This window comes from Heterocephalus glaber, unplaced genomic scaffold (assembly GCF_053883595.1).
Source record: "Heterocephalus glaber isolate CG9 unplaced genomic scaffold, H.glaber_assembly_v1.0 deba00001760, whole genome shotgun sequence".
NCBI classification, from domain to species: domain Eukaryota; kingdom Metazoa; phylum Chordata; class Mammalia; order Rodentia; family Bathyergidae; genus Heterocephalus; species Heterocephalus glaber.
Window position 1 is genome coordinate 8,154,521 of NW_028258457.1, and position 24,588 is coordinate 8,179,108.

The following is a 24,588-nucleotide window of genomic DNA, read 5'->3' on the forward strand; positions in this document are numbered from 1 at the left end:
ATGCCAAGATGCTCCTCAGATGCCTCCAACTGCAGAGACTACCAAACCATATACAGCAGAGATGGTGAACCTTTTAGTTTTCCGCGATATAAACAGCCTGCTGCAGCACGCATGCCATAAGTTTGCCACCACTATTTAGACTATATTTTTATATATGTACCTATGATAAAATTTAACCCTAAAAATAGATAAAATTAGTGTTGGTTAATTTTTTTTCTTGGCAAATGCAGTGCTGCAAGCCTATAATTCCAGGTCTTCAGGAGGCTGAGACAAGAGTATGTAAAGTTTAAAGTCAGCCTGGGTGACTGAGACCATGTCTCAAAATAAATAATAAAAAGAGCTGTGTATGTAGCTCAGTGGTAGAGCATCCTCAGGTTCAAATCTCCAGTAATGGGGAAAAAAGCAGTTTAGCTTATAAAAGTAGAGACCTACTGCCCTTTATGTACATAGATAAAGAAAGGGCATGGGGCAGGAGGCCGGCTGGGCCTGAGATGAGCTCCCCACCGAACCCCAGGCTCTCCTCACCTCTCCCTGGCCCCCTGCCCTAGCTGTCTTCCCCACCTCCACACGCCACCCCTCAGGGACCCTGTGTGCCCACCAGCATCCTCCGAGGTAGGGCTGCTGAGAGCTTTCCAGTGACTTCTCTCAGGGCCCGGACCCCACCCCACAGGCTGTGAGGCAGGGCCAGGGCCAGGCACTCAGGAAGGCCTCTTGGGGGAGCGGACAAGAGCTGAGGCCCAAAGGACACAAAGGAGCCTGTGCCAGCAGAGGGTTTGTTCCAAGCAGTAACAATATACTCTAACCAGGACTGTGTTTCTACAGGGACTATAATAATAATAATATTATTATTGACAGTCTCACAATGTTGCTGAGGTAACAGAACAAAGGTTTAAGCTGGGTGGGGTGGCATATGCCTATAATCCTAGCACTGAGGAAGCTGCGGCAGGAGGATTGCTACGAGTTTGAGGCCAGCCTGGGCTACATAGGGAGACCTTGTCTCAAAAAAAGAAAGGAAAAAAAAAAAAAACCAGGATGATGGTTTTGACAGCAGTAGCTGGCAACTGCCAGGTGGCTGCCCTTCCCAGCTCCAGCCCACCCAGCCGCAGGGCGGAGACACATACCATTGGGAGTGGCGAACTGGATGAGGACGCTGTTGCAGCCCAGCGTGATGATGAAGGACTGCTTGCCCACGCGGCTGCACTCCGTCTCTCGGGACACAGAACACTTGAACACACACACATCTTCATCTGCGACACAGAAGTGGTGTGAGCAGTGGCATCTTGCTAGCTGCCTGAGTCCCACCACCCTCCCTCTGTCCCCTGGGCACCCCAGAATCTTCCACAGTGTCACAAAGCTGCCCAGGAAGCCTGCTAGCCAGGACCCTGTCTGCCCAAGCCACATGAGGGGCAAGGAGGACTGATCACAGCGTCTGTCCACAGGGAGATGCAAACAAGCAATGGCAACCACAGCAGGGCCATGGCGTCACCAAGCCTGGAGAGGCACAGTGGGCCCAGCTGAGGGAGAGGGGCACTCATCCAGACCCTTTCACGTCACATGGGGGTTCCCAGCCATCTCTCTGACTTCTGTGTGCAGTGATCATGTGTTTGTCCATGGAGCCATACGACCCAGGCTTCTGTCCCCTACACTTCTTACTGTGTGATGCGGGTCTCACTGAGCCTCTGAGTCCTGGTTTTCTCATCTGCCAAGCGGGGCTGTCAGTGAGGCAGGGAGACAGCAGCTACAACACACGCTCAGTCAAAGGCAACGTGCACAGGAAGCCCCGGATCCTGTGCCCAGTGCTGCTGCACACCAGTCACCCACTCAGCAAGTGCAGTGTTCCCACCCGAGCCACAGGACAAGACAGTGTCCCAGGAATGGGACAAATGCATACATGGAAGTGGTCCCCTGCCATGTTGCAGTCGGACAGCCAGGGCACCTGTGTGGCAATCCTGACAAAAACGCTGCCCTCCGTCCCATCCTAAGGGGACAGCAATAGTGGGAGACTGTGGCGTCTGCAAGGCAAGCAGCCTGGTTTCCCAGAAGAGCAACATCAGGAACAAGAGGAATGCAGGGTGCTAAACCGGGGGTGGGGTTGGGGGGAGACCTAAGAAGAGCAGCCAAGAAATGCCAAGCGGATGCTGGATGGGGCCCTGATGAGAAAAGGCTTTAAAAACCTGTAAAGGACAACTAGGGAAATGCATGAACTGGGCATGCGACAGTACAGTCATTTGGTCTTTAGAAGGCCCTGTTCTGACAAGATACACACAGAGCATTCAGAGTGAATTCAGGCGATGTCTGCAGCTTGCTTCTAAATGGCTCATCAAATACCAACGAAAGAAATGTGGAGAGAGACGTGAGAGTCCAAATGTGATTAGGAAAACCATTTCCAAGAGGTCAAAGGTTTGAGCCCAAGCTGGCAACCTAGCAAGACCCTCTCTCAAACTTTTAAAAATAAAGAAAGACCCCTGCTTCGCAAGTGCAAGGTCCCAAGTTCGATCCATGGTACCCAATAAAGAAAGAAAGAAAGAAAGAAAAATAAAGAAGAGCTAGGGGTGTAGCTCAGAGTGAAGGACCTGGGTTCAATCTCCAGTACAGTACTTTAAAAAAAAGGTTTCCAATCATGGAGTAGCCAAAATACCTTGGAAGACAACAAAGATGGAGGATTCACACTTCTCAATTCCAAATCACACTACAATGGTAATCAAACAGTGTAGTACTGGCAAAAGAACAGACCTGGGGAATAGGATTGGAGTCCAGAAATAAATCCTTCCATTTATGGTCAATTGATTTTCACCATGGGTGCCAAGAACATTCAATGGGGTAAGAAGATTCTCTTCAATGAAAGGAGCTGACCTCGCAAGCACAAGGTCCTGAATTCGATCCCCAGTACCAAAAAAAAAAAAGACTAAACTTTTAGAGTCTTGGGATACAGGTCAAGAGTAGGTGGCTTGCCTACTACAAGGAGACCCCCGGTTCCATCCCAGCACTGCAAAACAGACACTATTCAGAGTAAATAGTTAACCTGCAGAATGGGACAGAGCACTCATAAATCATGTATCTGATAAAGACCCAGAATCCAGAGCATACAGAAACTCTTTTTAACTCTTTTAACACCTGTAATTCCTACTACTCAGGAGGTAGAAGCAGGGGAATTGCAAGTTTGAGGCCAGCCTGGACAACTTTGAAAGAGCCTGTCTAAAAAAAGGGGGGGGGGGCTGGCAATCTAGCTGAGGGGTAACACGTGAGAGGGCCTGGGTTTATTTAAACTCCAATAGTGTGAAAACAGAAAAACAAATTGTTTTAAGGCAACAATAAAAAGACAATCAATTCAATTCAAAAATGGGCAAAGGAAGTCAAATGTGGTAGTTTATGCCTACAATCCCAGCACTCTGGGAGGCTGAGGCAGGAAGTTTCATATTCAAGCCCAGCCTGGGCAAAAAAACAACTTAGCAAGACTCTGTCTCAAAATAAAAAACAAGGCTGGGTGTGGTGGTGCACTCCTGTATTCCCAGCACTCAGGAGGCTGAGGTAGGAGTGTTGCTGTGAGTTTGAGGCCAGGCTGGGCTACACAGTGAGTTTGGGACCATCTTGAGTTATATGTTATATAGCAAGACCTTGTCTCAAAAACTAAGTAAATAAATAAATAAATAAATAAAAAAGGGCTAAACACGTAGTTCAGTGTGAAGATCCTGGGTTCAATCCCTTGCACTGAAACAAAGAAAAACAAAACATGGCAAGCTGGGAGAGGTGGCACAGGCCTGTAATTCCAGCACTCTGGAGTCTGAGGTAGGAGGATCACCATGAGTTCAAGCCCAGCCTGGACTATATCGCAAGACCCTGTCCCAAAAAACCAAAAAAAAAAAGGACAAAGGACCTGAACGGACATATTTCCAAAGAAGATATACAAACGGCTAGCAAATGCTTATAAAGATGCACAACAGGGCCGGGGATTTAGCTCTGTGGTTCCGGTGCCTGCCTCGAAAGTGCAAGGTCCCGAGTTCTATCCCTGGTACCAAAAAAAAAAAAAAAAGATGCACAACATCATAAATCATTGAGGAAATTTAAATAAAGACCATGTGAATATCACTTCATACCTACCAAGACCACTCTCATTTAAAGCCAAGAGAAAAAGAAAAAAAAGGATAAATAACAAGTGGTTGCCAAAGATACAGAGAAATTAGAACCCTTATACTCCACTGGTGGGATGTAAAATAAAACGATGCAGCCACCATGGAAAACACTTCAGCTATTCTCAAAAAGTCCAACACTCAGGAGGCAGAGATAGGAGGACTGCCATGAGTTCGAGGCCAGCCTGAGCTACATGGTGGGGCTCTGTCTCAAAAAACAAAACAGTAACAAAAAATCATCATGGTATTACTATTCAAGGTCATCAAAAGTAGAGACAGTATCCAGCAAGTGATGAATGTACAAACAAAATATAGAATATCCATAAAACAGACATTATTTTGTACTGGAGATCAAATCTGAGCCCTTTTTTTTTTGGTACTGGGGATCGAATTCAGGACCTTGCGCTTGCAAGGCAGGCGCCAGAACCATTGAGCTAAATCCTCAGCCTCTGAGCCTTTTTTAAGAAATACTTTAAGACAGGGTCTTGCTAAGTCACGAAGTTGCTCAGCCTGGACTCAAACCTGTGACCCCCCTGCCTCAGCCTCCCAGAGTGCTGGGATTGGAGGTGTGCACTACTCCTGGCTAAAAGACACTATTATTAACCATTGATGACACCTGCAACAACCTGGGTGAATCTCAGAAACATGATCAAAGAAGGCAAACACCAAAGGTCACAAAATGTGTAGCTCCATTCATATGAAATAGTCAGAACAGGTAAATTCAGAGACAGAAGGCAGAGTATAGTTGCCAGGGACTGCAATGGAGAATGGGAGTCAGTGCTTAATGGGTGTGGGACTTCTTTTTGGGGTGGTAAAAATGCTCGATTTTTGGTTACACAATGCTGGGAATATGCTAAATGCCACTGAGCTGTATCATTTAGAATGTGTTGTTTTAGGGTTATAGGAATTCTACCTGAACAGAGCAAGAAAAATGCTCTCAGCCAGGCGTGCTGGTGCATACCTGTGAGCCCGGTACTCTGCAAGAATGAGGCAGGATGATGGGATGTTTGAGCTTAGCCTGGGCAACTTAATGACTTAGACCCTGTCTCAAAATAAAAATAGAAAAGGGCTGGGGAATGTACCTTGGTATGAAGGCCCTAGTTTCATCCCTAACAGTCCCACACATGCACAAACGCACACATGCACACCGTAAGAAAGAAACAAAGTTCAGACTCCAGGGCAACAGGCACTCCCCAAGCCCTCATCAGGATGCACAGTCTGAGACCCCCATGGGGGGCAAGGCCCCTGCACAAACTCAAGAGGGCAGCAGGCAGGAGGAGGGTGGTGGGTGGGGCGGGCCATTGCCCTAGGCTCCCAGCCCCCGCCTCCAGGCTCCAAGAGGAGGAGTTTCAGACCCAGCTGTAAGTGGGGGTAAGGAAGGGACCCTGGGGCAGGAGATAAAACCATGCTGCCAGCTGTGCCCAGGCAACAGCAAGGAGAGCCAGGAGGCCTCTGGGTATTTTTGGGGGGCGGGGGTACCAGAGATCAAACTCAGGACCTTGCGCTTGTGAGGCAGGCACTGGAACCACTAAGCTAAATCCCCAGCACCTAGGAGGGCTCTGTTTATGAGGCGGCCTGCCCTGAGCACCCACTGAAGCTGGCATCAGGCAGGCAACTATAGCACCTGTGGCCTAGGGACACTTGGCTGCAGCCAGAAGCAGGGGCTGGGCTCAAATCTGGGCTCAGGGCGATAGGATCTGTCTTTTCACAGTGACAGCAGCCAAGGCTGTGGAGCCAGCATTTTATGACTGTCACAGCAGGACCCTCCAGCCAGTCCCTGGCACGAAGCAAGCACCAGGGAAGCATCTGACAAACCCAAACAGGCTGCACCTCCCTGATTTGCAAAATCCTCCTTTGGGGATTAGGGCTGCAGCTCAAATGTTGACCAACTGCCTAGCACCCTGAACCCCTGGGCTCTACCCTCAGCACTGAAGAATGAAAACCAACAAAATTTCCTCCAGGAGATGCAACGGAGCTCCCACACTGGCAGTCGCCAGGGTCCCTGCCCTCCCTCCCCAGACTTACCCATAGCCACACTCAATTCTCCAGCCCAGAGAGCCAGGCTTGGGTCTCAGCACACTTCCTCCCCTCCCCTGGCATGACGGGCCCGGGGACAATGCACACTCAGACTCTGGCCGGGTCACTGGCCCAGGAGCACCTGGGCATCCTGGGCACTGCTCCTCTCCTAGGGCCTTGGGGCCTAGTTTGCCAGCCGCAGCCCTTTTGCTCAGGAAGCTCCTGGTCACCTCCGGGGCCTCCAAGGGCCCCTCCCTTTGCCTCTCTGTTAAGCCATGGCTCTGTGAGCTATGTGAGGGACAGGGCATCAAGGGCCCACTTGGAGAGGCACTCTGTTGGGAGCTCCACCAACCGTGCCAGCATTTGGGGGCTATGTCATGTGGCCTGGAGAAGGAAAGAACAAGACAAGGATTTAGCCAGAGGGGGCTGTGGGCCAGGCCTCGGTGCTGGATTACAGTCAGGGAAGGTTGGGCTAGAGCTGGGACTTCATTCCCGGAGGAAAAAGGAACATGTGGGCTGTGGCTACGAACAGACCTATCTGATAGCTTCTCTACAAAGGCAGGTCTCAAACATGGAGCTGAGGAATGGAACCTGCACGGAGGAGTATGAACAGCGCCACCGCCCCAGGGTGAGCTCGGCCCAGGGGCCACACCATGTAGTCTGTCCTACTGCGGCCTGGGGCCAGGGGACAGCTCCACAGAGTGAGCAGCACTCAGCTCGGTCCCTGATGGGTAGGAAATCACCCGACTTCCGAGAGAGCCTGTCTCACCTCCCAAGAAGCAAGTCCCCCATCTGCCCACGTCACAGATACCCAACCCCAGCTATGAGCCCTGCTATGGCCTGTTCTTACCCAGCTAAGGCTGGGATCTGGGGCTGAGTGCCACTCAGTGAATAAGTGACAACCCTCTGTAGGGGCCAGGCTCTGTTCTGGGCTTTCTAGCCCCTCACTTCACCAGTCTGCTCAGAGAGCTTAATGATCTTGCTCAAGGTCACAGCCAGAGAGGCCAAGGTGACTGGCGACAGGGTCCCTGGCCCTAACCAATGTGGCCTGTGACCCTCTGTGCATCCTGGAGCAAGGTTTGGCCAGCACGCTCCCTAAAGGACCAGACAGTAAGTATTTCACTTTGTGGGCAGGATGCACTCTGCTACAATGACTCAATCCTGCCCTGTAGCAGACAAGCTCCTGGGCACTAGAGGAGCCCAGAGGTCACCTGACCCAGCCTGGAGAGGAGGTGGGAAAGCATGCGGAGGAATGGGGTAAGCTGCTGGTCTGCCTGGGGGCTGCTTGTAGGCCTGGAGGACTCCAGCTCAGGACCCTGGCTGCTTCTCAGCCACAGGCAGCACTGGGAGGGCCCACGTGCCATGACCAATGCGCAGAAGGAGACAGGGCTAGAGGAGGAGGCCTACATATAGTTCGGCAGAGATGACCAGGACCTGGAAGAGGTGACCCTTAGAGGATGAAGGCTGCTCCCCACCAAAGCAGAACCATGGGGTCCAGGGGCACAGGGGGCTCTCTGGTCCCGGGGTTGAAAATACCCAAGAAAAGAGCAGGTGAGGACAGCAGGAGCCCTGCCTGCCCTGTTCACTGGCACCCAGGAAGGGTACACCCTGGTGCCCACCACCTAGCACCCAAGGGGCTTCAACCGTCAGAGAGGCCTGTCTCAGGGTAGCCAGACAAGTCCCAGTTGCCTTGCAGGCCACCCAACAGGTCTCACAGTGTCTGTCACAGGCCATCTGCTGAGCGCTCTGCTGCTGAGCACAGCAACTAACCCATGCCTGCAGTCCCTGCTACTCAGGGATTGGGGAAGACTGCTCAAGTCCAGGAGTTCAAGACCAGATCGAGCCACACAGTGAGACCCTTCATCTCGAACACAAAAGGCACTTAAAGAACCCTAGAATCCCATCCCTCTATGGTTCCCCAGCCTTTCAGAACTCCATATGGGGCTCCCATCGGGATCTCCAGTGGCACCACACTGGCCTTCGCCACATCTCACCCTCCACTGCCAGAGGTGCCTTAGATGGAACACCCTCCCCACTCTTTCCCTGGCCCCTTGTCGCCTCCTCCCAGAGGCCCTCCACAACTTCCTAGACAAGCTTGCATGTGTGGCAGCTCCTGCCTTGCTTGGTCACCCAACCAGTTATCCTGTGAAATGCAGGCCTGTGTGGCACTCATGGATCCTGACTTGCTTGGAGTCTCCAGGACAGCAGAGGCTCAGCCTCTCCCCTGACCACAAGAGGCAGTAGGGTGTAGAAGAGCAGGGGCTCAAGTCTGGTGCTGACCTGGCCCTAGCCCTGGGTCCTGCGCCGCTGGGAGGTGGGGGGGAGTGCCTCCTGCTGTTCCAGTCCTCCTTCCCCCTTGCTTCTGGAGAGCAGTGGATCAATCGAGGGTCCTCGGCGCCCCAGGATGGGCAGACATGGACCAGCGGAAGCAGGATGACCCTTGAGTGAAGCGTTCTCCTCCTGCAGAACCCCCAATTCCACAAAACCAGAGCAAGGAAAAGCAGCTACTAGCTGGGGGGAGGGAGGGGACAAAAACACCACGCCGCACTGCCCTGCCTCTCCATCAGGAAAGCTACCAAGGCCACCAAACAGAGGAATAATTAAAGCTGTTTATCTCGGCAGACCTGTGGGGGAAGGGGATACAGGTATACTTGTCTAAATGTTAGGTCTTTTATTAAAATTGCCTCCTTCCAAATAAACCACGACTGTTCACCTTCCAGAGGAAAACATTCCATAATGAGAGAGGAGTCAGGTAAAAGAGAACAAGACCCTTCCATGCCACAGCTGCCTTCCTGAGCCCACCCAGACACAGCCCAGTTCAGGCTGAGCATTGGGACAGGGAACCAGCAGTAAGCCCGAGGGCCAGGCCCTGCTTCCCACGCTCAGAGCCAGCAGTGGGAGGCAGAGAGCTTCCGGTGCACCAGAAGATAGGGCAAAGGGAGCTGGCACTCAATGCTGGAGAGAAGGAAAACAGGCTGATGCTGCCGGCTGGGGGTGAGATCCAAGCTCTGGACAGGAGGAAAGCCAGGCCCCACTGCCCATAGCAACCTTGTCTCCAGACCACTGGGCACCAGAAGCCATCCTCTGTCCTGTGGCCAGCAGACGGAAGTGGTCACTTCCAAGAGGGGAAGGGGTGAAATGACAAGCTTTGGTGTCTGGGGCCTCCAGCTGCCAGGCTCTGGGCCTCAGTTTCCTCATGTGTGCAATGGAAATCTTTTTTTTTTTTGGTACTGGGGATCGAACTCGGGACCTTGCGCTTGCAAGGCAGGTGCCAGAACCACTGAGCTAAATCCCCAGCCCTATGCAATGGCAATCTTGACACACCCCAAGGGCACCATGACAATCCATGTGGCCATAGTGCACAATCCTGGAACTGGGCTAGGCCAGAGGAGGCAGCAGCAGAGCCCGATCACTGCCCAACACCTGCCTTTGTGCAGCCTCAGGAGCCCTCTGTGAAATGGGCGTGTGAATCCCCACCCCTGTGAAGAGTCCGAGAAAATGACTTAATAACGGATGGTGCAGCCTTGTTACAGTCATCAGTGTCAGCTGAATCCCAGCCCAGGGCTCCCAACCCAGCCTGGCCTCCCTCTGCTGTAACCCAAGCTGGGTCTCCATGCTGTCCTCAGAGAAACTCGGCAGCAGCTGCTGTCACCCTGCCTGTCTCCGGGTATTTGAGGACCATGAGGTCACGCTGGACTCCTCTGGCCTATACCCCTGCCCTCTGGGTGAATCCCAGCCCCTCCCTCAGGCACCCAGGAGCCCGAAGCCCCAGCTCCCAAGGGCTCTGATCTGGCACCACCACTGGTTCAGCACAGCACCAAGTCTAGGCAACTCTTCTGAGGGAAAGTGACTCCAAAATCCACTTGTGACCTTTATCCTATATGACTCCACTAGGCAGCATATGTAAAGATACAAACAAGCCCAACCAGCAGGAAACTCAACACACACTAAATGAATGAATGAATGAATGAATGAATGAAAGTGTAACCAGTGAACTCCCCCTCCCCCGTTTTTTGAGACAGGGTTTCACTATGTTGTTCAGGCTCACCTTTAACTCATTATGTAGCCCGGCTGGCCTCGAACTCACGTTGATCCTTCTGCCTCAGCCTCCAAAATCACTTTCCATCTGCAGACACTGCCATGTTAAAATGAGCAAGCCACATGCATCACAGGGAGCCAAGCATGGTGGCGCACACCTGTAATCCCAGCACTCAGAGGCTAAGAAGGAACTACACATGCACCACAGGGGCAAAAATGAGAGGCCCAAGGACAATGGGGGAGGGACTGGTCTAGAAACAATACTGACTTCAGAGGCTGCTTCTGGGAAGGGAGTCCTTTCCTTCTGCACCTTCCCCCCCTCCCCATTGTTTGAATGTGCATTAACTTTAAGCACAGAGGAGAGATTTATGCATGTGCGTGAAAAACTGAAGGGAAGGTTGCAGCATTGTGCTAGGAAGAGCAGGATGACTTCACAGTCACACCCTCCTGAGTGGGCTGAGTATCTACCCTATGCTGTGGCACATTTAAGATAACCAGACAAAAAGCAGTTGCCACAGTGGGGTTGGCCTGGCGGCCACACTGGCCATATAAACCCTTCCTGGAGAGGGCAGGCCTGGTGCAGGACCCTCGGCCATCTTTTTGGACTCTGCTGGTGGGGGAGGGTAGTGGGAAGAGACCCAGCTGGAGGAGGGAGGCCAGCTCTGCCTCCCACAGGCTGGCAGGCAGTGCCTCCCAGAGCAAGGCTGTCCCGTGGGTGGGAGGGAGGTGGGGTGTGGGCAGGCAGCACAGCTCCTGGCCTGCACTGCAGGCAGTCCTCACCTGGAAAGCCCTTCTCCCCTGGCAGGAAGGCCAAGGCCAGGTCAAGCCTCTAGAGCCCAGCTCTGGACTTTTCAGACCTGGGTGCGGCAAGGGTTCCAGCCAACTACAAGCAAGGACCCCATCCCACCCCCACCAAGCCTCAGCTTTATCTAGAAAAAGGACACATGGCTCAGGCTGTCATCATGAGGATGGACACACCCAGTGCCCACAGCACACGGCAGGCCTGGTGCTGGCACCAAACCAATCTCAGGAACCCCATGTCCCCAGGGCATCCTGGACCAAGGGAGAGTAGAGAGCAGAACCAGAAAGAACCCTGCACAGAAGGCCGTGGCGGGCCCACACTGGACATCTGGCCCTGTCCCCAGGTGGCCTGGAAGCCCCTGGGGGGGTCCATCCTCAAAGCAGGGAGTGGCCATCTGCTGCATGGCTGACAGAATAGGCTTCATACACAAGGTCTGGAATCCTGGGATTGGCCTTTGTGACTGTTGGGGTGGAGGTGGGGGGTTCTACCACTGAGCACACCCCAAGACCCTCATTCTTCACTTTAAGCTTCACAGGTGACAGCTTAAAAATGTCCCTCAGGTGACCCCCTGCACCAGTGTATGATTATCTCCAGAGAGGGAGTTCTAGGGAGGGCTCTTTATTCTCTCCTCGGTGTCTGCTCTCTTAAAGCCCAGGATTTGGGCATATTAGCCTTTAATATGTTGATAATATAACAAAGAGCCACCTGTGCTAGCCCAAAAGGCCCACTTAGTGGTTCAGGGATGGCAATTTCTGGGCAACTCAGAGTCAAAGAAAGGTCTACTTCAGGAGGCCCCAAGAATTTAGGCTTCCAGGAGGTGGGAAGCAATCTTGAAACCATCACGTGACAGGGCAGTGACATCCTCCTCCAGGGTATCCTGTTGCCAGCCCCTACCCCCCCCCCAACCAGGGCTGAGTGAAGGGGACTGGCGCGGTGGCAGGGTGTGAAGGTCAGGCTGCCTCTAGGGTGACCGTGGGCTGGAGAAAGGCTCCTGCACGGGATGGGGGGACACTCAAACCTCACAGACTGGCAAGGAGCTTTAGGTCAGAGGCTAGAAGGGGGTCAGGGGGTCCCTTCACTTCAAAGGGCTGGTCCCCAAGAGCACTGAAGGTTTTCCCGCAAGCCAGCAGGCCAGAACAAGAGTTTAATTGTGGGGTGTGCTGAAGGGAGACCCCAAGAACAGGACAAGACAAAGAAAGGGCTTGGCTTTTCTGAAAAGAACACTTGGGGCAATTACATGCAAATGTCTCCCTGTCCATGTTAATCAGCTGCTGCCAGGCCCGGCTTTGCAGGCCACAAAAGGGACGGCAGATGTGCCCCTGGGTTCGGCAGCCCTGCTTAGTGGATAATTATGAGAAAAGGGGGGCAAGGCAACAAAACCTGAGCGCCAGCTCCCCCCCAGCTCCTCCCAGGCAGGGCCTTTCTTCTCCAGCAGACTTTGAAGCTGTGATTTATGGAACACCAGGCAGCCCTCTCAGGCATTTGCTGGGCAGGGCCTTGGCTAATAAGGCTCCCAACCACCCCACAGGCTGCTCTGAGCCCCATTCTCAGCCTGGGGACCCAGCAGCTGGTCCAAGGACAGCCAAAATGCACCCCAGCCTCCAGGGAAAAAAGAGTCTAGCTCAAAAGGCTGTGGGGGTCACACTCGAGATGCTTGGGACAAGGTATGACACAGACCCCATGGCTTCCCCCTACTGGGAGGTAATAAAGTCTATCTGACCATGGGAGGCTCACAGAGGGGCTCCACAGCCTGTGACCCCACAGGAGGTGGTGCTGCAGGGCTCCCCGCAGAGGTCCTCAGCAGTCAGAGCCTGGAAGTCTAGGGTAAAAGGAGGCATGTTGGGGAGCAGCAGGCGGTCCCTGGGGTTGCCCAAGCTGCTCAGGGGTCTCCCCACCAAAAACCAGGGGTGGCTCCCAAGAGGCCTGGTGAGAAGAGGCAGGTGGATGAGCAAGGACAGCGACAGTCTAGGCAGACACAGCATGCAGAGAGAGGCTCTGCCAGAGGCTGAGGCCCACTTATCCAGGCCCAGCTTGGAAGAAGGGTTTAGACCAATGGCCCAGGGGAGAAACAGGATGTCCTGGGGCCACATGGCTTCAGCAAAGGCCCCTGGGTCCCCAAGAGATCCAGAGCCAGCCTCTCAGCTCAGAAAACAGGATGTTCTCAGTTAGAAGGTTTGTCTCTTGCCGGGGGCCACAGGCTGCCTCACAGATGTGACTGCAGATGTGGCACAGGCCAGAGGAAGCCGAGTTGCCTGATGCTGCAACTGCAGGATGCAGGAAAGACCAGAGTCCGCCTTGGCCAGTGCGGTGACACAGGACAAAGATCAGCGGGGGCAGGGGAACAAGCCCCAGGCGGCACCTCCTCCACATCAGGCGCTAACCCGACTTGTGTGACCTTGACCTGAGGAGCAATCAGAGGCTGGAACACCAAACCTGGGTTCCCATGCCAACCCTGCCACTGACTTTTCAGTGCCTCAGTTTCCTCACTTATAAAAGCAAGCAGGGAGCTGTGTCTACTGAGGCTCCCCTGGGGATTTGCCAACCTTTGAGGACATGCTGAAGACCAGAGTGTGAAGAGATGTAAAGCTTTTGGAGCAGGGACCATAGGTACACTGGTCATTCACTGTAGGTAGGACCTGAGGAAGGTGCTGTCACCTCTCACCTGAGGGCACACGACAGGAATCTAAGCTGCATCCTGGGTCACAGGGTCCCGCAGCTGCTGGGGAATGTGCAAATTCTCTAGAATGCCCCTCTTGAGCCTGTGAGAGGGCTAAGGGGCCTCACACTGTCTCATGGACGCCAGCATCTCAAGCAGGTTCCACACATAAAACCAATACACTCTGGTACATATAACACATCCAGTCATGATGAACCCCATCTCTGGGAACACAATCAGCAGAAGAAAAGACCTTCCAGCAATGTTGAAGAAAAACAGCCCAAGGTCCAGGATTTAGCTCAGTGGCACCATGCCTGCCTCAAAAGCACAAGGTCCTGAGTTCAATCCCCTGAACCAAAAAAAAAAAAAAAAAGAAAAGAAAGAAAAACAGCCCAAGCTACTCTTGCCAAAATATGGGCAATGAATTTCTTTAGAGACAGGCAAAAACATGGAATAAAGCGAGGGGGGGGGCGGAGCCCAAAACCAGTCTAATCCTGTTTTCAAGAATGTCCCCTGGGAGCAGAGGATAAACTGCTGCAGAAACACAGAGAAGGGAGGGGTTACCCAAATGAACAAAACTACCCAGAGAGTGAGAGACAAGCTCTATATCTATCTGCCTTTGGGAGGCAGTACATGGGTTACATGGACACCCATAGTTATCAGGCACATCAAACCTAAGGATATCTAGCTAAGGCAGCCAGGCACAATGGCACATGCTCATAATTGTTGTACTCTGGGAGGCTGAGGCAGGAGGATTACAAGGCCAGCCTGGACAACTTAACAACTGAGCTACCCTATCTCGAACTTTAAAACCAAGAAAAAGGCTGGACCCATAGCTCGGTCCAAAGGCCGAGTTCAATCACCAGTACCCCACTCCCTTAAAAAGGACACCTAAAGCCCAGGCATGCATGTGTTGCTTCAAAGCAATGAAATAAGAAGCAGAGCCGCACAGGAGGAGATGTGGAGGTCACTGGACCTAACCTCCTTCACTGCGGGGAGCAAAGGTGGTGGCGGAGCCTCAGGCTCCAGGTTCCTCAAGGCCTCCAGGTTCCTCAATGGCAGGTCTGAGTGGTTGCGGGGGTGTGGTTCTGCTACAGTGCTCATTTGGCATGTGCCAAGCACTCAATCTCATCCTCAGCCTGGGACAAGAGGGAGCAGAAAAGAAAAGCCAAAGTCCTGCAGTGTCCAAAGCGCAGGTAGCAGAGTTTCCTTCTTAACTCCTTCCTGCAGGTGTGAGCGGTGGGACCCAGGGCCTCCTGCACACTAGGTCAGTGCTCACCACTGAGCAGCACCCAGCCCTGAACACTGTTGGCTCCTGTGGCAGAAAGAAAGATCTCAGGGCTTTGACCTGCCAGTTTCTGGGGCACTGGATGCTGGAGCTTCCCAGTCAGATCCCCAAAGGGCAACAAGGGAAGCAGGTCCACAAGGTGAAGGAGGTTTCTCTCTGTGTCCAAGGACAAGAAGGGTCTCTGGCAGCTCTTTCCGGGCCACATGGTGGGCTTGGAAGTCCAGTGATACTCCCTTCACAATCACCTGAGTTACTCGTGACCCTCAGCCCCCACTGTGTTACAGGAAGAAAAGGAAGAGAAAGGAACCAGGGTCCCTAGGCAACATCGTGACCTCAAGCCCACAGAAAGGGCTTTCAACCAGTGCTCCAACAGCTTCTGGCCCAGAGAGGGCAGCATGGCTCAGGAGAGGGAGTGAGGGGAAGCCAGCCAGGGAGTGCCAAGCAGGCTGGCCAGCCCACTGCGTGTGACTCACAGGGCTGTGTCCAAGCCCAGGTGTCCACCCTTGACCAAAGACACCCCACCAGCCAGCCCCTCATCAACCCTCCCCGCTGACAAGGAAGCTTTGGAGAGGAGGAAGCATACGCTGAGGGTTCCTGGGAAAGGACAGAGGGGCACAGCTGGGCATCACGTCCTCCCGTCACTTGCAGAATAAAAGCCACCATGAACCCTGCCGCCCTTGCCCATGCTGGGCCAGGAGCTCACTCCCAGAGAGTCTTCGTGCCTGCTGGCGCAGGGCCACACGCCAGGTGCTATTTTAAGGACCTGACTTCTGTTAGCGCCCCACTCACAGCACTCCTTCCTCTAAGGTAGGAGCTGTCCATATCCCATTTTACAGCCAAGGAAACTGAGGCACAGCCAGAGCAGTCATGAACAATGCTGAACAGCGGAGTCAGGACTTGGCATGATGCCTCCTGCTTCACCTGCTCTTCTTGGGTGGCTTTAATGCCCCTCCTGAGCAGGGCAGCCTGGGCCTCCCCTGCCCGCTTCAAGGCATGATAGCCTTTGAGAACAAGTGGCGTTAAATGATCATTGGTTTCACTGTGCATTGTGCCCCAGACCCTCAAGTGGAGACACAGTGTTGGCCTCCGGTGTCACCACATATCTGCCCGACTGGCAGTTTGCAAGAGGCAGATGCCCAGAGACTTTCTGCTGATGGCATGAAGCTGGACAAGTGGTAACCCCTGCACTAAAGACTTCGAGTCCACACACGACGTGTTCTGGAGGAGTGAATGAAAGAAAGCACAGGGCTGGGCAAGACCCCTCCAACTCTCTCTGCAGACCCCGCCTCCTGAGCCCTCCACAAGTGGGGCAAAGCATCTTAAAAACGTTCTCTCACCAGGTGTGGCGATGCACACCTGTAATCCCAGCACTCGGGGAGGCCAGCCTGGGCCACACAGCAGTTCAGAGCCAGCCTGGACGCTGCAACCCAGGAAGGTGTCCTGCCAACCCTTTCTAGTCAGGGAAGGAGGGAGGGCAAGTGCAGCTTGGAGAGTCCTCTGAGGTCACCCATAGCCTGACCTTCCACCTGAGCAGACCTGTGTGCAATTCCAAGGGTTCTTGGGCCACGGATGTGTCTCAGTGACAGAGTGCTTGCCCAGAATGCACAAGACACTGGGTTCTATCCCCACCAATACAAATTATATATACACAAATCTTTGTGAAGACCCTGGGGTCAATCCCTAGCACCCTAATATCCACCCAGGGTTCTCTACCACTGAGCTACAGTGTCAGCCCTTTTTATTTTTATTTTTTTGACACAGCATCTCACTAAATTGCTCAGGCTGCCCTCAAACTTATGACCCTCCTGCCTCAGCCTCCCAAGGAGCTGGAATTACAGGCATGTACCACTATGTCCAGTTCTATATGTAATTTTCAGGGGCTTACAGGACCCTCTGGGTCCATCCACAGATTGAGGGTACTAGCTTCAAGCTGCTGAAGCCCTTCTGAGCCTCAACTCTGCGCCTGGGCCAGCCAGGCCTGTGTCTCCATTCAGCCCTGTCCCCTAAGTGGCTGTTTCCCCACCTTCCCAGTTCTTGGGCTGAGCCAGAAGCGTGGGGGGGGGGGGGGACGACTGGACAGGAACCACTCCTGCCATAGGGGTCTCCTGAGCCTCCCCTCCTGCTGAAGCCAGCTGGTCTGAGGAATCCCCAGGACTGTGCAGGGCGGGCCACTCCCCACTCAGCCTCACTTAAGGTCCCCAACAGCCCAGCAGAGGCTCAGAGGTCCCTTACTTAAAACATGGGGGCCCAGTGTGTTCTAGACAACAAACTTCAGGCTTTAGAAAGGTGCTAAGCAGCCAGGCACGGTGCACACCTATAGTCCCAGCACTCTGGGAGGCTGAGGCAGGAGGATCATGGGCCCAAGCCCAGCCTGGGCAACTTAATAGCCTAGTAGGATAGTGAGACCATCTCAAAATAAAAAGTAAAAAAAAAAGGGGGGAGGCGGTTGCTGGGCTCAATGCCTAGTGCTGAGGGAGAAAAGAAAGAAAAGTGACAAGGAATTGATAACATAATATCCAGTTGGTAACTACGCCCAGGTTTGCAACAAAAAGTGTGACTTAGTCACAGTAACTTGGATACATGGAGATTGTGACGAGCAGCACATGGCAGCTCACAGCTGACTCTGGCCAAAGCTGCTGTCAAATAAGTAGGGAAAAATAAGTTACATTTTCAGAACTTTTGGATTTCCAAATTGCAGCTGAAGCTGGGGTGGGCGGTACAGGACCCAGGCAGCATGAGCGGCAAGGCCCCGCTGGTGGACGGGGCTGGTCTCTAACTCAGCAGCCCAGGAGGGGCTGGCTGGAGGGGGTAAAAGACTTTTATTCACATCTGATGAAGGCCTAGGCTCCAAACTCTCCTGTGAAACACACTGGTGCGACTGAGGAGACATTAAAGTGATCAGGGAGGAACCTCCAGCCAAAGGAGGACAGCATTGCCCTGCTGAAGGGAGCAGCACAGATAGGTCTTGAGTCATCAGCCATTCCAATTTTTCAGGAACACGAAGTGAGATTTGGACATGAAATCTGCTTCTGAAAATATTGGAAGCTGCCGGGCATGGTGGCACAGGCCTGTAATCCTAGCACTTGGGAGGCTGAGGTAGGAGGATAACTGCGAGTTTGAGGCCAGCCCAGACTACACAGTGAGATGCTGTCTCAAAAAACCAAGGAATGGCCAGGGATTTAGCTCAGTGGTTTCGTCACCTGCTGCACAAGTGCAAGGACCCGAGTTCGATCCCCGGCACCAAAAAAACAAACCAAAAAACAAACAAAAAACCAAGGAATAATTTTTCCAAAAGTAAAGCCCATTCTGATCCCCTTCCCCTGCACACAGGGGTGCTATTCTGACCACAAGGGAGATGCACGGAAAAGACCTGCTTCCCAGTTAGCTCCTGTCCTGCGCGTCGCCCAGGGGACCCTGTGCTCCACACCAGGTGGCTGTCCCACCCCGCACCCACTTAAGCACCTCTCCATAACCCACAAATGTCCTGGCCAAACCCATATCTCATCCACTACAGCCAGTACATTCTCCTTTCCCCCAGGAAAAGCAGCCCTGAATTTAGCTGAGCACATGGCTGCCCAACTGAAGGTCACATTTCCCACTCTCCTTTGAGGCTATCAGCAGTGGCAGAACTACATTCCTGCTAATGGGATGGAAGCCCTTTGCACCCTTCCTCCTTTAATCTTTCCTTTTCCTGCTGTCTGGAAGTCAGGGCGTGATGGGTGGACTCCAGCAGCCATGATGAACCATAAAGAGGACACTTCATTTTAGGAGTGTTCTTTGGGGGGCAGCCTGGAAGTCCCCAAACCCTCCACATGACTCCTAGAGACCTGGGCAACTACCAACCTCCTTAAGCATGAGAGCACAAAAATGCCATCTTGTTCATGCCACTATCAATTTGGGCCTCTGTTATTCAGACACACAGGATCCTGACCACCTTTCCTTTGCCAAACCACATACCATACAGGTGTGTGCAGCACTCCTGAACTCCAAGGCTACAGATTACGGGAATGAGCCATCACATCTGGCCATTTCTTCCCCTTCTTCCGAAGAAGGGTCATTCCTAGGCCTTCCACCCCATAGCGTGCCCTCTACAAACTGAAATCCAGCCCTGGCAGCACAGTGGTAGCAACAGTGTGCTGTGTCTCTTCCTAGCCGAGGGGCCGGGGAGAGTCCAGAGCCCAGGTCAAACTGACTCATGCTGACCAAGAAAGAAAAACAACACAGTCATCTCCAGAAAGGATGCCACTAGGCCAAGGAACTGAGAGTCTGCTTGTCTTGTCCCAGCCACCCATCAGGCTTTCCCAAGAGCTGCCGCCTTTTAAGGGAGGGCACCTGTGTCCAGGAACGGCAGAGGCCGTGCCAAAGCTTCCGCGAGGCCTGGACCTGGACGCCCACGCCAAAGGGCCTGCACCTCTGCCCAGGGAAATGGCCAGGAGCTGCCTGCCACTTGGCCAGGCCTGTGGATGAAGGCCAGGGTGACTTCAAGTGGCTCCGAGGGCTGCAGAGAGTAACAGCTCCAGGCATCCTGACCAGGCCAGGGCTCCCACTGGAGGGAGCAGAGCCCAAGGAAGGGGCCCAGGAGTAGCTCTCCTGTTGTGGGGGGCACAGGGACACTGCAGCATAGCTGGCTCTTCCCTGCACCCCAAGTTACATCACTGTCAGTAACTACCACACAGAAGTGAGCAGCTATCCAACACCTGCTACACATGGGACACCCAACCACATACAACTTATCAACTTCACCCACATTCTGGGGCCCTAGGGGCATGATTCCCAAAGCAGGGAAACTGAGGCTGCAGGCCACTACAGATGAGGAAATCAGGAGACAAAATGGCTGTTCAAGGCCACCCAGCTGAGCAGTGCCAGGCACTCATGAAGGCCTCTGGGCCAGGACTCACACTGAGGGCTCTGGCGTGTGCCTGTGTCCTGGCCTCCACCACGTGCCTGCACATACAGATGTAAATCCCACGGCCTGGTGGCCTCCGGACAACCAAGTGAGCGCTAATGCCCCTTCACTCAAGGCTCAGAGGGTCCAAGTGGGCAAAGCCTGGGCCAAGAAAGGAAGTTCATCCAGGGCAAGGCCCGAGCTTCTCCTGGGGACTCTGCCAGGGGACTGCGGACCAACCCAGCTCTCAGCCCCGCACCCTGGCCCTGGATTCAGCAGTCACAGGGAACACTTGAGAACAGTTCTGCTGCCCTCCCACCCTGTTCCAGCTATATCCTGGCAGAGCAGCAGCCCAGCCCACTCTGAGGGCATCTGCAGCCTGTCAGGGGAGCAGGTGCCACTGCCAAGGAGGCTGAGGCAGGAGTATCACAAATATAAGCCCAGCTGAGGCAACTTAGAAAAACCATGTCTCGAAATAAAAAATAAAGGCTGAGGATTTAGCTCAGTGGTTCTGGCGCCTGTCTCACAAGCACAAGGTCCTGAGTTCAATCCCTGGTACCAAATAAAAAATAAAAAGGGCTGGGGGCCCCAGGATTTAGCTCAGTGGTTCTGGTGCCTGTCTTGCAAGCACAAGGTCCCAAGTTCAATCCCTGGTACCAAAAAAACAAAAACAACTCTGGGCTCTATCCCCAGTACCACACACACACACAAAAGATGTTCATTCATTGACCAAGCAAGGTGCCCAAAGGAGTGTGACATTTCCCCAATACTAGCCATGAGGAAACTGAGGCACAACATCCCACAATTAGCAAAGTGGCAGGGCACAAGACTATCCTACACAGCATGATCCAAGAATGATTATGCCCATGAAGTCCTAAACCTTGGAATAGGAGAAGGTGACCTTATTTAGAAACATGGTCTTTGGCAGTGTAATTAAGTTACAGACTTTGGGATGATGACAGCCTACACTTAGAGTAGGCCCTTAAGCCACAGCCCAATGTCATTAAAAAAAAATTGACAAAGCCAAGAGTGTTGGACAAACCTGTAATCCTGTAACCCTGGGAGGCTGAGGCAGGAGGTTTGCAAGTTTTTGCCCAACCTGAGCAATGTAGGGACTTAGTGAAATCCCATCTCAAAATATGATAAGGGCTGGTAAGTTACCTCAGTGCAAAGGCTCTGGGTTCAATTCCAGTACAGTACTAAAAAAGAGACAAGAACACAGAGGGGCTGTTATGAAGACAGACACAGAGACTGGAGTGTTGCTGCCACAAGCCAAGGAGCACCTGGAGCCACCTGAGACTGGAAGAGGCCAGGGAGGAGCCTCCCCTAGGTTCTCACTCAGGAGGGGACCCAGCCAGCACCTTGATTTGACTTCTGGCAACGAGCTAAGAGAGAACACATCCCTGCTCTTGTAGGCTGTGGTAGTACGTTGAGCAGTCAGGGAAAATGAATACACCCACCCCTGGCCACCTTCAGAGCCCATGTTTTAACCCCATGCCAATGGTACTCAAGCATAAAGGGGAAGAAAAATCTTCCCTGGGAGTATATTATCCAGGTTTGAGGATTTCCATTTGAGAAGTGTGGACTTGCTCCTCCTTACACTCCTTTCATTTATGAACTACCTCTCATAGAAGACCTGTGTGTATAAATCTGTAACATTCATAATTATCTTTTTTTTTTTTTTTTGGTACCAGGGATTGAACTCGGGTCCTTGTGCTTACACAGCAGGCAGCGAAACCACTGAGCTAAATCTCTGGCCCTTTTTTTTTTAATTTTTTGAGACAGGGTCTATGTACTTTAGGCTGACCTTGAACTCACTACGTAGCCCAGGCTGGACTTGAACGCCTCAATCTTCCTGCCTCAGCCTGGAGGGCTGGGATTACAGGCATGCATCACCACGCCCAGCTCATGATTATCATTTTCTTGCTTTTTTCTTTTTGAGGTACAGGGGACTGACAAGTGTTGCTCACCCCTGCTGAACCCCCATCCCACTTTCATGAGTACCAACAAAACAGAAACCATTAAATGTAAAAGCTCAGGCAAGGCATGTGGCACATGCCTGTAATCCCAGAGCTTGGGAGACTGTTGCAGGAGGATTGCCATGAGTTCGAGGTCAGCCTGGGGTAGAGTGAGTTCAAGGCCAGCCTAAACTACATAGTGAGCCCCTGTCTCAAAATCCAAAAAAAAAAAAAAAAGTCAAAACTCTTCTGCAACTAAGAATCAGAGAAACAGAAGGTAAGGTATTTGGAGACTATACTTTGTTTCAAACAATCCTATAAATTTAAAGATGTTCTTAAAATGTTTTCTTAAAGTTTAAGAAGAAAACCAACTTTTCTGGAACTCTTTCTAGGGAAAACCCCAGAAGAGCTCTTAATGTTGGCCAAAAGAACGGGCCTGCTTAGGATATGGGGTCCTGGGCTCCCCCAAACCCAGGCGATTCCCTGGGGGAAGAGACACTGTACTTCCTTGTCTTTATCTGCTCCGAGGAGACCAGCTCTGCCCCAGCCCCCAAAGGTGTCTCACCTGGGCAACAGACACATTCCTTTAGCCTGTGTTTTCAAAGTCAAGGCTTGGAGAGAACCCCGTGTGAACCTGCTGTTCCCACTTTCCCCTCGTGGACAACGGGTACCCAAAGTGGCAAAAAATTCCCACAAGGCCAAAGCTAGTAAAGGTCTCCTCCGTGGATCCCCAGAGCGTTCCTACAGGAAACCCCAGGAGACCAAACCGAGTGAAACAGAATAGCAAAACGTGAAGGAAGAATCAGGGAAGAGACCAGCAAAGAGTAACAAGAGAAAAGGAATGGGGCGGGAGAGAGGGAGGGAGAAGGAACGGAACTTGGCAGACACATTTGAGATTTTATTCCCCTTCCCACCGAAATGTCAGTTCGAAAGCAGCTTCTGAGAACATAACCAGCTTCTCACATCCCCAAAAAGGAGACGCGAGTCGCGTGGCGGTGCGGGAGGTGGCTGTCCTGCTACCTCCGACTTCTACACCGGCCACTGGAAGCGGGGACCCGTCGGGCGCCTCGCGGGGAGCCCTGTGACCAGCTCTCCAAGTTTCCCACTCGGGGGCCCCCGAGCGCCCCAGGCTGGAAGCCACTTTCCAACTATCTGAGGGTGGGGGCGTCCTAGATGCCCAGAGACACCCAGCCCGGGCGGCCACGCCCGCTCCCCAGTGTCCCCTTGCCCAGCTTCCTCGGCACCCCGTTCCCCGCTCGGTCTCCCACTTCCTGTCCACGGCCCCCTCCCCAACCCCAGGCCCCGCACTGCCCGGGGCGCGCGCCCCTCCGCCCACCGCGCGCACCCGCGCTTCCCTGTGTCCCCGGGACCCGGCGCTCCGCACCCCGCACCCGGCCCGGCCCGCCCCTCCCCCGCCGCCGGCCTCGTGCGCAGCCCCGCGGCCCGGCCCCGCACTCACTGCTGTACATGGCGATGCCCGCCGCGTCCGGGCCGGCGCGCACCTCGAGGCGCAGCGCCTGCTGCTCCGCGTGCCGCTGGATCTCGCCGTTCGCGTCGCCGATGGTGAGGAGGCGGGTGCCCGGGAACACGGACACCACCCCGCAGGGCCCCGCAACGCCCGGGCCCGCCGCGCCCGCGCCCCCTGTGCCCGGCCCCACCGCCGCCGCCGCCGCCGCCGCCGCTGCCATCTTAGATCCAGCTCCAGGCCCCACAGCCGCCGCCACCGCGCCCGGGCCCAGGCCGCCGCCGCCGCCGCCGCCGCCGCCGCCGCCGCCGCCGCCGCCGCCGCGCAGGCCGAGGCCGAGGCCGAGACGGGCAGCGCCGCCTGCCGGCCACGCGCCGCTTCGCCGCCGCCGCGGCCTGGCCTGGCCCGGTGGTGCAGCGCACCCTGCTGGCGGCTTTCGGCGCGGGGACTGAGAGACCGCGTCGGGGAGGCGGGGCCCGAGCTGCCCTAAGCGAACTGTCGCCGCTTTGTGAGGTGGCTCCGCGGCGCAGGGACGGCTCGAGCGGGAGCGTGCGTCAGGGGGCGGTGCTTGGCCGCGCGGACACGTCCCTAACAGCCCCGGACCCCACCCCCAGACCAGCGCGCGAAAGGCCGCGCTTCCTAAGGCGGTGCGCCACTTCAAGGAGCAGAGGCGGGGCGTGCGCCAGGGGGCGGTGCTCGGAGACTTGGACACGCCCCAAGAGGCATATACCCCGCCCCCAGGCCTCTGCCGCGGGAGGGGCCGCGCTTTGTAAGGCGATTCCATAGGTCTAGGAGGCTGGGGGCGGAGCTTGCGTCAGGGGGCGGTTCTAGGCTGCGTGGACACACCTGGGCCCCGCCCTGCACGACCGGCTCACTTTGCCGGGGGATACTAGGGACGGATTTGACACCCGGACAGTTTGGACACGCCCCCTAAACTGGACTCCGCCCCTTTCCCCGCCTAGCTTTACGAGGGGCCGCGAAGAGGAGCTCAGCCGTGACGAAGCCCCGCCCCCACTGTGCCCCTGCTCCCCTCCCATTGGGACTTTGTGAGGCGCCCAGCTCAGGGAGTGGGCGGGGGTGTGGGCGTGGCCAGGGCTCGGTCCAAGCCCCACCCTCACCCCATCCCCTCCCCCAGGAAAGGTGTTCCGAGCCTGAACCCAGTCATCCAACCATTCAGCGGTTCCTTCTCAGTTCCCCATCACAGGTGCCCCCTACTACTGCCCCTTCTTCCCCTCACTGCCCCCTTCCCCGTTACACCCCCCTCTCCCAATGAGACTCTCCCACTGAGTCCTACAGTTACGGTGTGCCCCCTTATCCCTTTTGGGGGACCCACCAGAGCAGCCGCTGCCCTTC

At 54.2% G+C, this 24,588-nt stretch overlaps 1 protein-coding gene across 2 annotated transcripts in view; it reads right to left on the reverse strand.

Moving 5' to 3' along the window:
- Carm1 (coactivator associated arginine methyltransferase 1) overlaps window positions 1–23,564 on the reverse strand; it is a 39,410-nt gene extending 15,846 nt beyond the window's left edge. For both annotated transcript variants that reach the window (XM_004866058.2, XM_087201621.1), the window contains exons 1-2: window positions 23,230–23,564; window positions 1,122–1,247 (exon numbers count right to left, since the gene is read on the reverse strand). In XM_004866058.2, coding sequence (XP_004866115.2) covers window positions 1,122–1,247; window positions 23,230–23,458 — 355 coding nt within the window. In that variant the 5' untranslated portion in view covers window positions 23,459–23,564. The remainder of the gene's footprint in view (window positions 1–1,121; window positions 1,248–23,229) is intronic.
- Window positions 23,565–24,588: the final 1,024 nt, after the last annotated feature.